This window comes from Protopterus annectens, chromosome 1.part1 (genome assembly GCF_019279795.1).
Source record: "Protopterus annectens isolate FY-2018-M chromosome 1.part1, PAN1.0, whole genome shotgun sequence".
Taxonomy (NCBI): Eukaryota; Metazoa; Chordata; order Ceratodontiformes; family Protopteridae; genus Protopterus; species Protopterus annectens.
Genome location: NC_056726.1, coordinates 1,475,085,494 through 1,475,101,914, shown reverse-complemented (window position 1 = coordinate 1,475,101,914; position 16,421 = coordinate 1,475,085,494). Strand labels below are relative to the sequence as shown.

Below are 16,421 nucleotides of genomic sequence, written 5' to 3'. Positions count from 1 at the left end.
GACCCACATGCTTGTCTCCTAGCCTCATTACGTGTAACTGCATAAGTACATAGTACTGCCTCATCCAAATCCTTCCCTCTCAAGACATCTGCAGGATGGTAGTTCCAAACCCCTGTTGTCTCAAGACAACCCACTGTTGGCATTTTGTCTTTCCCACTTACTGGCTCCCTCACCTTTGGCTCCCCACCTTGCCTCTGTGGACACCTGTATGCCACATGGCCCCACTGATTGCATTCAAAACATTTCACTCTAGGTCCTGGACGTGTACCTGGACTAGTGGCTTCCCCTGCTACTGGCAAATTTTGTTGTGGCAGTCTGTGCTGTCCACCATGGTTTCCTTTAGACCCGTAAGCAGTACTGGGGGTCCCCTTCCTGTGCAGGGCTGCCCTGCTGGCCAGGTATAGGTCTCCCTTCTTCCCCAACTCATCTGAAGTAGCACATTGTCTATCAGCTAACCAGATCCTCATGTCCTCAGGCTAAGGGCTTGTTCCCTCACCAAAAGGTCTGCCAGCCCTTCAAAAGTGGTGACCCGACATCCACTCACCCAACTATGAAAATAAGTGCTCAGTTCAGCAACATATTCACATACATTTTCATCTGCCTTGCGTCTATGCTCACAAATCTTTTTCCTATATATTTTAGGTGTTAACTTAAGACATTCTGGCAGACATTTGTTTACAGCAGTATAATCAAAACAGACAGAGTCAGGCATTTGTGATGTACAAGTTACAGCTTTCCCATGGAGTAAGGGGGTCAGGAACCGTACCCAGAGCCTTTGGTCAACACTATACTGTTTGTATACCCCTTTCAAACATGTGAATGAAACTATCAAAATTATTCCCCTCTTTAAATTGAGGAAGAAATGTACTGACCTTTTGTGCTTCTTGGGTCCAGTTACTCCCTTCCCTTTTACCTCAATGACTCTGGCGAAGAGTCAGCATTTCCCTCATGCTTCCTCTGACGCTCCTTTTCTTCGGCTTCTATCACCATACGTCTGGCCTCCAACTCAAGTCTCTTTAGCTCCAGCTGGATTTTTTTTAAGTTCACTGCTGAAAGGTTGAGCTGTCCATTCTCCGAGGATATTGCATCTCCACTGCCAGTCTGATTGTCCTCCTGGATGCTGTTTTCTGATGCAGCTTTAACCAAGGCTTCAATCAGGTCTGCCTTATTCCGGTTTCCATGCACCAGTCCTCTAGCCTGGCACATCACCACCAGCTGGCTCCTTGTCAGCTTTCCATACTTCTGTGCTGACATGCTGCCTGCTCACCCTGACTAACTAAGCTAACAAAAGAAATAAAACAATTGTGATCTGAACTATACACTGCATGGCTGATTTAGAGTACAAAACACCTACAGACATCACTGTACATAAGCTACAGGATTCACTCTACGCACACCACTGCAAACCACAAGTGAGGATATCTTACCCCAATCACTGTGAACCACAAATGTGAAGATATATTATCCAACCACTGCCACCAGAAATGTGACGACCGTACCCTGGCCCAGCAATCAAGGAGCCTCAATCCTCACCACTAACACCAGGGAGGGCATCTCATATAAGAGGAAAGGATAACAAATACACACAGTAAAGTACAATTTCCCTTAAGTGCACACTGAGATCACAGTCAGTCTGGGCTAGTTGTTCTCTTGCTCTCCATGTCCCCAATAAGACTCCCCATTGGCACAGCTATAGGGTCCAGATCTCAGCCTAGCTGGCAAGCTAACCTCCAGTACTCTCTCTGTCCCAAAGGTGCTTCGTGTCCCTGCCCAGGTAGCTATCGCACCACACTCATTTTGAGATAAGTATTTGTACAACTTCACAGACCCTCCTGGGAAAGGCTGACACAGATTCTCCAGCTGTGCCCCTTTACCCAAACTAAACGGTAGTAATTTCTGCCACCAGCTAATACTTATCAGCTACCCAAAAACCCTTAAAAGGGTGTCCAATTATTACTGTGCAATAATATTATCCAATTGGCAATGTGACTATTCAGTCTAAGGCTTATAAGAGTGGCTTATTACAATAAACTCTATAAAATATGCAATGTACTCTAGAGCTTACTTTTCTGTACACAAACCAGCCACAGGTAAAGGATTTTAAAATATTTAATAATAAATAATTGAAACACAAGACAATGCTACTACACCACAGTGATATACAAGAGTTCAGAGATCACACAGAAACTTAAAACAATACAGTAGGAAAGTTCACATGTAACATAAAATCACTTGTCTAACTTTCTTCTAAATTCCTAGCTATTTCTACAAGAAAACCTAATTCTGAGACACTACTTACATAAGACAACAGGCAGAGTGCTGATAAGTTGGATATCAAGATCAAAATGCTCACAGTCTCTCTGAACAATAGTTTTTAAACAAAATCTTTGTTAGGCCGTCCCAAATTGCATCATTTTGACACTTATGTTTTCCCAGTATACACATTACATCATTTCAACACTTAGTCTGGAGTTCCCACAAACTGCATTATTTAGCAATCTAACACCTGCTCAGGAAACTACAATAGTAAAAGACATTTCACATATACACTCTAGCAATTATTCCTTAAGTTAAGAAAGAATGTGTTCAGCCAGCCGCTTTGGCACCACTATTTAGGTAATTTTACTTCAAAGAACATTTGAAATGTTTGGCTTAGTTTTCCTTACAGCAGATGGCAATGTTGCAACAATCTTGATGTTCACATTTTACAGTGTTTTCTTTCATTTAAGAACACAAGCCTGTATTTTACATTTATATATACAAATGGTAGAATTATGTATCAAATTCTATTTGACTTGGCTGGCAGCCTTCGCCCATCTTCCCCCAATCTTCACACTAAGGTCTTTTGTCACAAGAAAACAGCACTTTGGCCCACGGTGTTCCATTTGTTTGTTACAGTCATGTGACTGATTACTTTTTATTTTTGGTCATTTTTTTGTGCCTAACTAAGCATCAGTGTTGTCTAGAGTAGGAAAATATCGGTTGCAGTAGTTGAAGAAAATGCTAGTGGGATGTAGAATGTGCCCTCTCCTTCGTTGGAACTCTTGTAGCCTTCGAGACTTCCTTGATTTGTTTGCTGCTGCTGCTGTTTCAGGTAGTGTATAGCCTTGTTTCAGTGAAGCTTGTGCCCTGTTCAGGACTTTGTTTTGCATGTCTGTTATAAATTTCTGGTATGATAAAAATCTGAAAAAGGTTCATTTGCAGGTTATAGTGACGGATAAAAAACATTATTTTGATTAATTTATATTTTTCTATCCACATCTATCTAGATTCTTCCACTTAGCATTTGAAGAAGAATTTGGAAGAGTTAAGGGCCATTTTGGTCCAATTAACAGTCTCGCTTTTCACCCAGATGGAAAAAGGTATGTATCTGAAGCATGGCTTTGTAAACTTTTTTTTTTTTTTTTTTTTTTTTGTTAGAGGTTGTCAGAAAGTTCTTGTTGAAAATATTTATTCCCCAAAATCTCTTTTGAGGACCATTATGAGGTCCATTAGTTTGTATAGTATGTTCTACTTTTTGATAATTAAGAATGAAGTATGTTCTACCTTTTGATAATTAAGATGAGGAGAGAATAAAGGGGAGTATCTTCTTTTCACTGGGCATCTCCTCATCTTCACCTGCAAAAAAAAGTAAAGCTAGTGTGAACTGTTTTTTTTTTATTATTATCTAAGATGCATGTCCTTCACTAGAAAAGAACCAGACTGTGCCAGGATGCCTGCATCACTGTAGTTTTCGAGCTGGCCAGGTAGACAACATCTACATGCACCTAATTTCTGTATGTGACACATACCACTGTAGTGGTGATTAGAGCTGAACATTTACTAAAGTATGCTCACAGAACATTACTTTTTGACTAAAGTTCCTTTTTATTTAAATGGGGGTCATTTTAGCTTTGTGGATTCCCCTAAAGTGAAGCTTCTACCCTGACTTCCTTCATTCAAGACTATGCATAATCAGCTCATGTCAGGTCTCAAATGACTGCAACTTCAGGAATCGTCAGAGGCCCTCCTTGTTTGGTTTGCATGTGTGTCTGTATTTGGACTTGTCCTGTTATCCACTACCATTCTGCATTTATTTGGAGTTTCCTGCTCTGGAAGAGCTCACAACGTTATGCAAGTGCATGTTGCGATGTCTTGTGCCACATTCCGCACACACACACCTGCTCTCTGAGCATGCAAAGTTCATTTGCACAATTTTGATTGCAGTCTTGGCATTCATTATAGAAATGTTCTTGTGTTTAAAGTAGTGATAACTGACAGGTTGATGACTGACAGGTGTCTGTCACCAGCAAATTGCAACCAAGGAGCTGCATTAGTACCCACCTGCTGCATGAGAGAGGAGCTTGTTGTGAAACACTGACATAAATACCAGTGATGCGGCCTGGCCATCCACAGACACAGGTTGATTCATAAGGAACTCGCATGTCAGGGTCCATGACTCAGAACCTAGATGTTTAATTGTTTGAAGTCTGATGGAGTCTCCCTTACATGTGTACAAACACACTGTAGGAAATCTGGCCTGATGTCAACCCCAGGTCTTGTGAGGCCCTTTTTGGACATCCTTTGCTGCTGATTGGAGCATGTAAATGCAATGGAGTAGTTTTGCCCGCCGTTCAATACCTTATCCACTCAATGCACACCATCTTTATATGGGTGCCTCAATGGATATACCTCCTCCCTGTTTTCTTCCCTTCTAGAGTCAGAGGTTCTAGATGCCACTGAAATATGAAGAGGCCTGCTGTCCATAATTTCCATTCTGTATCACCCTTTCTTTGGAGAAACACTGATTGGTTTGTATTTGTGCATCCCCCCCAGTGCTTGAATTTATGTATGGAGAAAGACCCATACTTTGTCCCATCCACACATACACAGGATAACATTTATGCTGCCTAGAATTTTTCTCTGGCTGTCAAGAAGGTAGGTGCCCTCTAAATCCTAGGGTGAATTTAGTGGGATCCTAACCAAGCATCCAGAAATGGCCTGTTGTGTGATCACTTTGGTCCAGCATAGGATCTATGGACCACAACGCTTCACCACATTGCCTGCTTTGACAAGGAATCTAAATTGTTGTCAGGGTGATCTAGGAGTCTTCTCTTTGATCATTAAACTGTTTCTTTTCTGATTAATTTCCAGTCCGTGATGGATTAAGTGTTAAATGCTTTACAGCTCCCTGAAATGGAGCACACGGTGGAACTGATCAGAGCTACATGGCTTCCATAATGGGCTGCCATATGGTTTCTTCCAGTTTTGACTACCCTGATACCGTGTTTTAACCACAGGCTTGGGCTTGTGCCTGTTTAGGATGTTTTGGCTGAGGCTGTTCTCCCTTAACGACAAGACCGGACACTCCATGTTATTTATTTTATTATTTATTTAACATTTGTTGACTGGGATAGCCTAACTGGATATATGTCCATTTTCAGTAGAGGCCCGGGGAGAAAAGCTCCAAAAGAACAGTCAATTTAAAACAAATGAAAGGACAAGAAGAAATACATAATAGTTTACAAATGTTAACAATACAGCTAAAATAAAAGGAAAATCTCATTCCTTTAAATCTATAAAATATATATATATTTTTTTTTTTTTTTTTTTTTTTTTTTTTATTTATTAAGAGAGTGCAAGGAAATAGAGAGGAGAGTAGTAGTGGAACAAAAGGACAAAAGGAAAGAGGAGAGAGAAATACAGAGAGGTTTGGTAAAAGTAAGGTAAGAAGGAGAAGTAAAACCTAATATGAGAAGCAAGGAGAAGGTAGTTCAAAGTAACATGCTAAGTGGGCTAAGGAATGAGAAGAGAGTAGGGAGGATAAGCATAGGAAGAGAGAATGTAGTGTTGTAAAGGAGGAGAGATTTTAGTCAGGGTTGCTGCATGGACAGAGCCAGTGCTTAGTAAGATGAAGTCTGAGTCTCTTTTTGAAGAGTGAGGAAGAGGAGATCATACTGAGGTCCTTAGGAAGAAGGTTCCAGCTTTTCCCCACTGTATAGGAGAAAAGTGAGTCACCTGCTTTATTGTTAGATTTATGTGTGGATACTAAAAGTTTGTGTGAAGAGCGAAGGATAGAAAGATGTTAGCTGCTTTAGTTGGGGAGGGGGTGTCCACTTGACCTATTTTCACAGGACCTTGTGATTGACCTTCCTGAAGAGGAAGTAGATTCGCAACAAAGGGGGTGTTTTTTTTATAAATTCCAACAGCTGCCCCTTCTTTTAACTCGCCACAGCTTGACAGTGAGCTGCCACCATCTCCTCTTGATCAGCATGTCTACCTGAGTTAGCCCTGTACCGTGTCAGGGGCTGCTGAGGTTATGTAGCATCATAATATGGCTGCAGTGTATGCTTTAACCCTTACATCTCTGGCTGCCCTTCAGGTGGTACATGCATGCTTCCTCACTTATGCAAAATCTGATCAGTGTACATCACTTGCAGCATGGGGCTCACCTGGCTTTTAATCTTGCTGTGTCAGTGAGGCCAGGCTGCCCGTCTCCCCCAACCAGGTTAGACAAGACATCATAGGTTCATAGATTTGTACTAAGCTAACTTCCCTTGTGAGCCATTTTAAGCCTAGCCAATTATCCCTTGCGAGACTCAAACCCTCCACCTTGTGTTTGTAAGGCAAACATCTTAACCATTAGGCCACCCTCCCAATCGTCTGCTTACTCCTATTCTCCCTAGCCTGTGCCACTAGCCAAACATAGGTCATTTGAGATGTGTAGTAGACTTTATCCCTTTGAGCCATGGGGCTGAATAGGAGCTGCTTTCCTGGTTTTCCAGTCCTTGCTAAATCTCAGAGGTTATCCCTTCACAAACCAAGGATGTCTCTTAAGCATTAGGTGGAAATTCACACCTTGTTTATCACCTTTGTTTAATTGACACAGGTAGTCTGTAAATCTCCCAAGCCTCTGCTTACACTACCCAGGATACCAAGACTTGTCAGAGATTTTGGATGCATGGCTAGGCTTAAAAAAGACTCAGTTTTCATTAGCCTAAGACACACCTGTCAACCTATAAACACGTGCTACTTGTTTGTCAGTTCTCTGACTCATCCTCTATATTTGTAATACCTTCTCTTGTCTCCTGCCAATAGACACATGAAGATTCATAGCACATGCAGCTGCTGTCAGCATTCTCAGGATTTGGCATCTGACCTTCCCTAATGTAATACAGGTCATGTAACCTCCCTGTGTTTTCAGTTAAGTCCGTATATAACTTTGCCTTCCTGAAAAACTGAATCTGAGAGGATAACCTGAAATATCCAGGCGATTGACAGACGTTTTGTGACACAATATTTAAACATTGTGGAAAGAGGCAGATGTGGCAAAAGGCTTTTACAAGGGTGAACTGTCCTGGTTGAAGTTCTGAGAAGTGAACTTCATTAGGATTTTAGTAATAAAAGTAAGCAGAAGAAGCCACTTTCTGGGAGGAAGGAGCAGTGTGGTTAAGCCACAGAAGATGGAGGGGTATTATTGGTAAGATTAAAACCCTACAGATGTTTTAATAACCAGGCTGTTGTGTAAAACATGATCAGTAGCACAGTGTCAGATGTGTTTTCTGTGCCTGTTTTGTACTGAAGCAATTTGCATTTACCCTCAACTTGTCTTGGGAGCAGCACTGTATAGCGAATGCATGTTTATTCACTCTGATTCACATTCTCTTTCTGTTTCCATTCAGCTACAGCAGTGGTGGTGAGGATGGTTACGTCAGAATACACTACTTCGATCCACAGTACTTTGAATTCGAATTTGAATCTTGAAACCTCTGATCTGTTATAGAGAAAAAAAATCAGTAATTTTTTTCCTTGGCATTGTTTTGCTACTTCCATGAAGCAGAAAATATTTTTACGCACAGCTGGACATTTCCATTTTTGTCAGTCTTTTTTTGGAAAGATTAGATTGCGGTTGTTCTGGTGGTTTCCTGAAAGTTTTATTCATTTGTCAATCAGAAGGCTTTTGCCACAAAGCAAACAGACTGCGTGTTTTTTTTGGTACTTAATACAGACTTCTGCAACAAGGCGATTGCTTTCATTTTACCACAATGTTTAAAAGAAGCTACTCAATTTACGACCATTTACATTAATGTATTTCTAGTTTTAAGAAATCATTCACTTAAATCTAAGTTATTAAAGTACAAATTTATCTTGATTTTTTGGTATTGAGATCCAAGTCCAAAACTGAAAACAAATAAATTACCTTTCCTGTGTTTTTGCTGATTGTGTGTGTTTGTTTTATCTACATCAGTTTGATAGTTCTAGAGCTGCTTGTCATCTATGAAGATGCATCATTTAGGGGGTGAGGCACATGGGAAAGGGAGTCCAATTTATTTATTTTTTTAATAACAGTGACAAGATTTTTATTAGTTATTTCTTGCATCTGTGTGCATTTCTGTGTTTGTACTTCTTAATTTCTAGGTTGATGCTTTCCATTCAACATATTGTTCATATTTCTAAGGTCAAAACCTGGGTAGTGGGTCCCAACCATTATGTTTCATTACTGTTAGTTTGTTCTTCACAGTCCCCCTTCCCATTTTGTGTAATGTTGTAGATAGGTGTTGAGAGGTCATGCATCTTCATATTTGCTCCCTTCACTCACGTCATTTAATTTGTGTCTACAGTGCTAGCTACATTTTTAAAAGCTTCAGTCTGATGATGTCTGTCTTTATTTATTCCTTGACCTGTGTGTTTAGTTCCAAAATTGAAACCAATTTGGTTGTACTACAGCCCACGAGAACCAACATTTTTCCCTACCCATAATGCTCCTCTCTATTTTACCTCCGCTCTTTTTTGCCACATCCAGTGTCAGATTCGTCGCCAAATCTCTCAAGCTAAGTACAATTATATTTTAAAAGTTCTCTAGTTATCTGTTATAATTTCTTTATTTTCTTAAGTTTCTTTTGTATTAGATTTAGAAAATTCCTACTGTTCATTTTCTCCTTTTGCTACCTTTTCCACTTTGGTGACGTCCTTGCTACCATAGTTGGTACACTTTCTTTCAACTTTCTAATTTTCTTTTGGCACCGGTGGCCAAGAAATCTAAAATGTCTGTGGAACCGAAAGCTTCAGCTCCGAGTCTGTTTGCATCTTTGGCTCTGGAGCAGACTATAGCTGCACCGACACCTACAGTTCCAATAATAATTCTTGAAGAACCAGAGTTGATGCTTCCAAGAGCGAAATATTCTCCATCTGTAGAACCCTATGCAGTGCAATTGCCAAGTCCCTTTTTAGAGAGATCTAAATCTCCATCCACCCAACCAGTTCGCTCCACCAAGAGCTTATCAGAATCAGACATGCTGAGGCTAGTGGATCAGGTTCTTACAGCGAGACGATTGCCTGCTGTGTTCTTGGTTCTGACTACCTCTAGTTCTGGAGCTACTTTCTCCACATCTCCACCAATCTTCCTCCTCTGATTCCCATCTGTGATTTTGGAGGCCCAGGCTCCGAACCCACCGGCACTGACTGTTTTGGCTCCGGCCAGATCTTTTTCTCTGGGGTCGACTATTACCCTGAGCTCTTCGGTCCTCTCGAAACCAAAGGGTTACTTGGGTGAAGGCTCCGCTGTCTGGGGCAGATGTTGACTGCAGTTTTTTCAAAGCTGTCCCTGCACCTCAGGGCCTCAGCATGTGTGAGCTTCACAAAGGCTTCGATGTCAGGGGCAGTCTCCTCGGAGCAGGGAGTGACCTCAGTCCCGAGGCAGTCTTTCTTGGTTCATGGCTCCCTTCCCTCTTCAGGAGGACCTGTGTTCCAGGCAATGGAGAGGGCTTTGTCCTTGGTTGGGCACCCAGTCATCAGTCCCCCCTCCCCCCCCATTAGAGTTGATCCCTGACTCTTCCTCTCCCTCTGACTCCTAACCAGCCTCTGCATCAAGACATTGAGGGCCGAAACTGTAGGATACACCTGTCCAGGTTTTATCTTCTGACACATCTTCAGATTTTCCCACTGAAGAATTCCTCACAAGAGAAAGTGCAAGAGGGAAGCAGTTGGATTCCCCAGAAGAATCTTTCACTGAAGATACTGACTACGATGAAGGGGAGAGTTCCCCTAGGTCACCCCTGAATCTCCAAAGGAGACCTCCTTGAGATCCTTAAACACAGGGATGCCTGGAAGTCCCAACATTCTTCCCCAAAGGAGTTAGTATACCTGCAAGCTTTCTGCTCTTGCCCATCTACTTTTTGGGCAACTCCACCAGCTGCTGACATTATCAAGCTGACCATGCAGTTGGCGTGGAAGGCTCTTGATTCCATAGAGCCGATCCCTAAGAGGCCAGATGAAAATCTTCAGGAGCTGAAATAATTTTAATTCTGGGTTAAAGGGTCAGTAGTAAATGCCTTGGTGGTTGCGGCAGCCACAAAGAAATAACTGGCTGAGGAGAGTTCCACTATCCATCCTCCCAGTCGAGAGTCTTGGGCAGTGGATAGCTTCAGGAAGCAGGTATATGCTTTATCGACCTTTGTTCTGCAGTCGAACTTTATGGTACATTTCACTAGACTCCAAAGTGATCTGATTAAGAAGTTCTCAAATACCCTTGTAGGAGCCATACCTGAAGAAGTCCAAGAAAAAGTTGCTTCTCAGTTGGCCACCTTCAAGTCCATATCCAACTCGTCCATGAGGCTCATAGCGCATACAGCCAAAAGGATGACCAGAGCAGTGGGATCTAGCATAGCTGTAAGGAGGCACACCTGGATGCGCTTATGTGAATTTGCGGAGCCTTTCAAGTCTTCATTTATCAATGCGCCTTTTAATGGATCTTCTGTTTTTAGCACAAAAGTTTGAGACCTTGTCCAGGTGTGAGAAAAATGGGAAGACCCTGTCTGCAGTGGGCATGTTTTTCTACTCAACGGTCCTTCTGTAGGAACCAGAAGTGTGGGAAAATGTGATTCCAAAAGTCCCAAGGGCCTTTCCAAGACACATGTGGTAGCAGCTCCTCCCAGGCCAGAGGGGGGAGTTTTAATAGAAGAAGTCACCCATGCAGCAGAGGTGGACCGCAAAATCAGGGTTCTAGAGATTCCTTCTTGGCCAAACTGTACCAGCGCTCCTGAAAGGAGACCCGATTGCTTGCCCCTAGAAGCAGTTGGGGGGGTGATTATCCTTGCACCAACAAGCCTGGCTAGAAACAACTACAGATGTTTGGTTGCAAAGAATTCTTACCAGAGGATACACCATTCCATTTCACACCCTTCCCAAAAAATTCAGAAGGATCTGTGATGTTCCACCCAGTCAGAGGGAACCAGCAGTTTGAGAAATCAAAAAACTGCTAGAAAAGAGTCATTCAGCACATCCCCTCAGACCAGAAAGAAAGAATTTACTCTGTTCTTTAGTGCCAAAGAAGGCAGGGGACTGGAGACCAATTTTTCAATCTCAGTGTTTTGAACAGATCTGTTTGACAAACAAAGTTTCGGATGGTCATGGTTCAGTCCATCCTTCCCATTTTAGGAAAGGACGATTGGATGTACTCAGTAGATCTCAAGGACATACATTACCACATCAAAATGGAGAAGTGCTCTAGGAAATGTCTCCGCTTCCGGCTGGGAGCCCATCACTTCTAATTCAGAGCCCTGCCCTTTAGTCCCACCACAGACCCCAGGTGTTCACCAAATGCATGGTAGTGGTAATGACTCACTTTAGACTACACGGATACAGAGTGTTTCCTTATTTAGACGACTGGCTCATCACCAAGCATCTCTTAGAAAAATCAAGGGACTATGTCCTTCAGACTTGTGCCTACTTCAAAATCAGAATAAACCATGAGGAATCTCATCTGATATCCAAGCAGAATTTGAAATTTATTGGGCAAATCTGAATACAAGCACTTGCATACCTTCCCTTTCCCTGTTTAGAAAAGATCAGATTTCAAGTCAGGAGAATCAGCAGCAGCAACCCAATAGCCGCATGTCTGGTACTGCAGGCTCTGGGTTCTATGGCAGCGACCATTACTTTGGTACCCGTAGCAAGATTCCACATGAGGATTCTGCAATGGCTTCTTGCATCCCAGTGGTCCATTCTTCACCAGCTGATGTTGAATCATGTTTTAGTGACCAATAGTTGCAAAAGGGATCTTCTCTGGTGGATTAACCCACAGAAATACTAGTAGGACAGCTTTCGTACAACCCCAACCCATAGTGACCACAGATGCATCCCAATTTGGGTGGGGGGGCATTAGCTGGGCAAGACGGTCCAAGGCACTTGGTCACTTACAGAAGCCAGTTTGCATATCAGTGTCCTACAGTTAGTGGCAGTGGTGTTAGCATTGCAGGCTTTTCAAACTGTACTTCCTCCAGGGGCAGTTGTGATCCAGACAGACCTCAGTCGTCTGGTACATCAACAAACGGGGGAGGGGGACCAAGTCTTATCCCCTTTGTTGAGAAACACTCAGAGTTTGGAAGTGGGTGAGCTATTCCAACTTCATTCTAATAGCAACACACATCCTGGGGACTTCCAGTGTGATGGCGACAGCTGAGCAGATGCATCCTCATGAGTGGTCGCTCAACCTGAAAGTGGCACAAATTATTTTTCGCGGCTGGGGCAAGCTTTGCTGTGACCTCTTTGCATCACCCCTAAACAGCAAGTGCAGCAGCAGCTACTTTGGTCCTGGTCCCCCCTCTGGGGGGGGGTTCCCAAGAGACACTGTCCTTAATGATTGACCCTCAGGACTTCTATATGCCTTTCCCCCAATACCGTTAATCCCTTAATTTCTGAAGAAAGCAGCCAGGTTTAAGAGCAAAGGTGATCCTCATTGCCCAATTCTGGCCTCGACAGATATGGATGTCCTTCAAGGATGCATCTGCAGTCATAACATATGGGTTGTCCTGCCTCAGGCAGCCCTCGGTCAGCCGGATTCCAAAGTCTGGGTCTGGCCTCTGCTGATGTTGCACTTCACCCGACGTCATAGCTCCTGGGGTATAAAGGCATCAGCCGACGCCATTTTCCTCAGTCTTTCTTGCCGCGCGGTGCCCGAAGCAGAAGCTGTTTGCAAGTGCCGGTCGGTCAGATCCAGAGATTTCAGCTACCGAAGACTTCTAAAAAAGCTAAGTACCCCGTTGGGGACTCTTTCTTGCCTCAGCCGATGTCAGAAAAAGTAAATAATTGTTTAACTTGTGGGAAACAAATACCTCATAAGGATTTCCACTCTTACTGCCTTCCTTGCTTAGGCCCAGACCACGACGTATCAGCTTGTTTAGCCTGTGCTTCCTTCAACCGACGGACATTAGACGTCGGTCGGAGTTTGCAGAAGAGTTTTTTGGTCCCGCTTTTGCATATAAAATGCAGTCGGAGACTCCGACTACTCATTTAGCTAAAAAAACGCAAGGAAAAGGACCGACACTTGCGGCCCGCGGTTTCGGCTGAAACCACGGTTAGGCCTACCGCGAGTGTCTCGGTTTCGGCTGAAACGGAGTCCTCGGTTCTTCCTTCGGCCGCAAGCATGCCTCCGACAACAGAGGCCCCGGCTGAGTCGGCTACAGAAATTCCTACCGAAGAAGCTGGCACACAAGAATTGTCTGACACCATTCCGTTGGACATTTCTACTCCTGCATGTGGGGCAGCTAGACCCCCTGCTTCTATGTCTATTAAGGCCTTCTCCAGGGCTAAAGCAGCTAAACTTTCCAAGGCCTTACCTACAAAAGCTCCCCCTCACAGACCTTCCTAAAGTTCTCAGATTCTCAGCCTTGCTGAGGACCTTATTTCTTTGATCAGGGGATCCCAACCTCACCCAGACAGGGCCTCACAACCCCCTCCTGAAAAAAGGCCTAGGACTGAACCCCCTGAACCTCTTTCCTCTGACTATTCCTCGGATGGATCATATTTATCAGACCATCAGGAAGGACCATACTCACCTTATGAGGATTCGGATGCAGAAGACTCCATTCCTTCTGCCTCCCCCCCCAGAAGAATTTTCATTTGGGGAAACTCTACATTCAATGAGGGAACATTTCCAATGGCAGGGTCAGGATTTTTCTGATTCTAGGAAAAGGCTAAGGATTTTTTTACACTTACCACAGCATAGGCCTCTAGCCATACCACCTGTACTATCAGTTGTTGATGATGATGCATACAATGATGCCTGTTCAGCCCCTGATTCTCTTCCCCCGGCCCCTGCCAAACCTGACAGATATTACAGGGTCCCGGATTCTCATTTCCACTTGTACAAGGCCCACGCTGCAGACCCAGAAACCATTTCTCAGGGCCCCAAGGGTGTTGCAGCTGCCTCTGCCAAAACCCCCCTACCCTCTGAAACAGAATCAAGAGCATTAGAGAGATGGGGTAAAAAAGTTTATACATCTGCTACTCTTTCTGCCAGGGCTTTAAACTGTCAATTTCACATGATACAGTATCAGGAATTTTTGTTAGATCAGCTGAATAAAAAGCTTTCCTCTCCTGAACCTTTAGACCGTAAGTCCCTTCAGGAGTTGGTACACAAGTCTCAGCAGGTCAGTAATCATTTTTTAAAATGTGGCTATGATGCACTGGAGGCTTCATTTAGATCAGCTATGACTGGAGCAGTTATTCGCAGGCATGCCTGGCTAAAAGAGCAATCCTTGCCAAACCATGTTAAGTCTAAACTCCTAGATGCTCCTATGGAGAAACAAAGTTTATTCAGCTCTCCTGCACAGGAGGTACTAAAGAAGGTGGAAGAAAAAGCAAAATCTGTGCAAACAGTCAAGGATTTTCTGCAGGTCCAAGGTTCAGCAGAAATTGGCCTTCAAAGAATTGGTCCTTTCCAGACACCTCCAGAGCACAGAGAGGCAGAAATAGACGCCCAAGAGGCAGAGGTCAATCAAGGGGTGCCTACAGGGGCCGTCAGTGGCAACCTGACAACTAGAGGAGTGCCCCCACAGCTGCGACTGCAACCACTTCCACAGGACAGACACAATGACTTGGCTCTGATTCCGCCTACCAGGGAACAATTGGAAGCACCCTTGGGCGGAAAGTTAGCTTTATTTTCAAAAAACTGGCATTGCATTACAGGAGACAAATGGGCTTTGCAAACAATAGACAAAGGCTACAGGTTTCACTTCCACACTTTACCAAAAAAGAGAGGAATGCCAAACCTTCCACCAAGCCAGAAGTCAGAGGCTCTAAAACAAGTCATCAACTTACTAAGGATGAGAGCAATAGAAAAGGTACCATCTATGGAACAAGGCCAAGGATTTTACTCCAGACTATTCCTTGTACCAAGAAAAGAAACTCAATGGAGGCCTATTCTCGACTTGTCCGCACTGAACACATATCTCATTGTACCAAAATTCAAGATGCTGACCCTACAGCATCTTCTTCCCATGTTGGGCAAGGAGTCTTGGCTGGTGACTCTAGATCTCAAGGAGGCATACCTGCAGGTCCCTATACGACCAGATTGTAGAAGACACCTCAGATTTCTTGCAGGATCAGAGCATTATCAATTCTCAGCATTGCCCTTTGGCTTATCTACTGCGCCCAGAGTATTCACGAAATGCCTGGCATCAGTAATTGCACATTGCAGGCTTCAGGGAATTCAAATCTACCCATACCTGGACGACTGCCTAATACAAGCGGACAACAAGGCAAAAATAATAAAGGATTTGGCCTATGTCATACAACTGCTGCAAGCCTTGGGATACACAGTCAACATACAGAAGTCAAGACTAGTGCCATCCCAAAGGATAACATTTTTGGGTGCAGAACTGGACACAATAACTCAGATGGCTTTTCTCACAGAAGAAAAACAAAAACAACTTCCACTCTACTTCACGGCATTGACAAGACAAACTCAGCTTACTGCAAGGAAAGTCCTGCAGGCCCTGGGTTACATGGCATCCTGCATAATCTTGATCCCACATGCCAGACTGCATATGAGAAAATTACAATGGTACCTAAGAAATGTATGGTCTCAATACAGACAGTCTAGAAACCATGATACCAATTATTCCATGCCTGAAAAAGGAATTCCTGTGGTGGGCGCAGGCCTGCCAGACCAACAGAGGGTTGCCTTTCCACAAACCACAACCAAAGCAGACCATCACCACGGACGCCTCAGACCTAGGCTGGGGCGCACACATGGAAGACAAGTGTATCCAAGGCCTATGGTCCCAAGACCAGCTGAATCTACACATAAATCTAAAGGAGATGCTGGCAGTGAAGCATGCAATAGAGGCATTCAAATCATTCCTCCAGCAAGGACACCTGCTGATAAGGACGGACAATACCACAGTCATGTGGTACATCAACAAACAGGGAGGCACGCATTCCTACCCTTTATGCCGGATGGCAATGGAGCTGTGGAACCTAGGCCTGAATCTCAACATTCAACTGCAGGCCAGATTCGTACCAGGAAAAGAGAATTCACTAGCAGACAAATTAAGCAGAACTACCACGGATGCTCACGAATGGATGCTGCATCCAGATATCTTCAAAACCATAACAAAGAAATGGGGAATGCCAGAAATAGACCTGTTCGCCTCCCCACT

General features: G+C 43.7%; 1 protein-coding gene across 1 annotated transcript in view; it reads left to right on the top strand.

The window, feature by feature from the left end:
- EIF3I (eukaryotic translation initiation factor 3 subunit I) overlaps window positions 1-8,189 on the top strand; it is a 363,205-nt gene extending 355,016 nt beyond the window's left edge. Inside the window, exons 10-11 of the mRNA XM_044082520.1 lie at window positions 3,270-3,362; window positions 7,662-8,189. Coding sequence (XP_043938455.1) covers window positions 3,270-3,362; window positions 7,662-7,743 — 175 coding nt within the window. The 3' untranslated portion in view covers window positions 7,744-8,189. The remainder of the gene's footprint in view (window positions 1-3,269; window positions 3,363-7,661) is intronic.
- The last annotated feature ends 8,232 nt before the right edge of the window (window positions 8,190-16,421 follow it).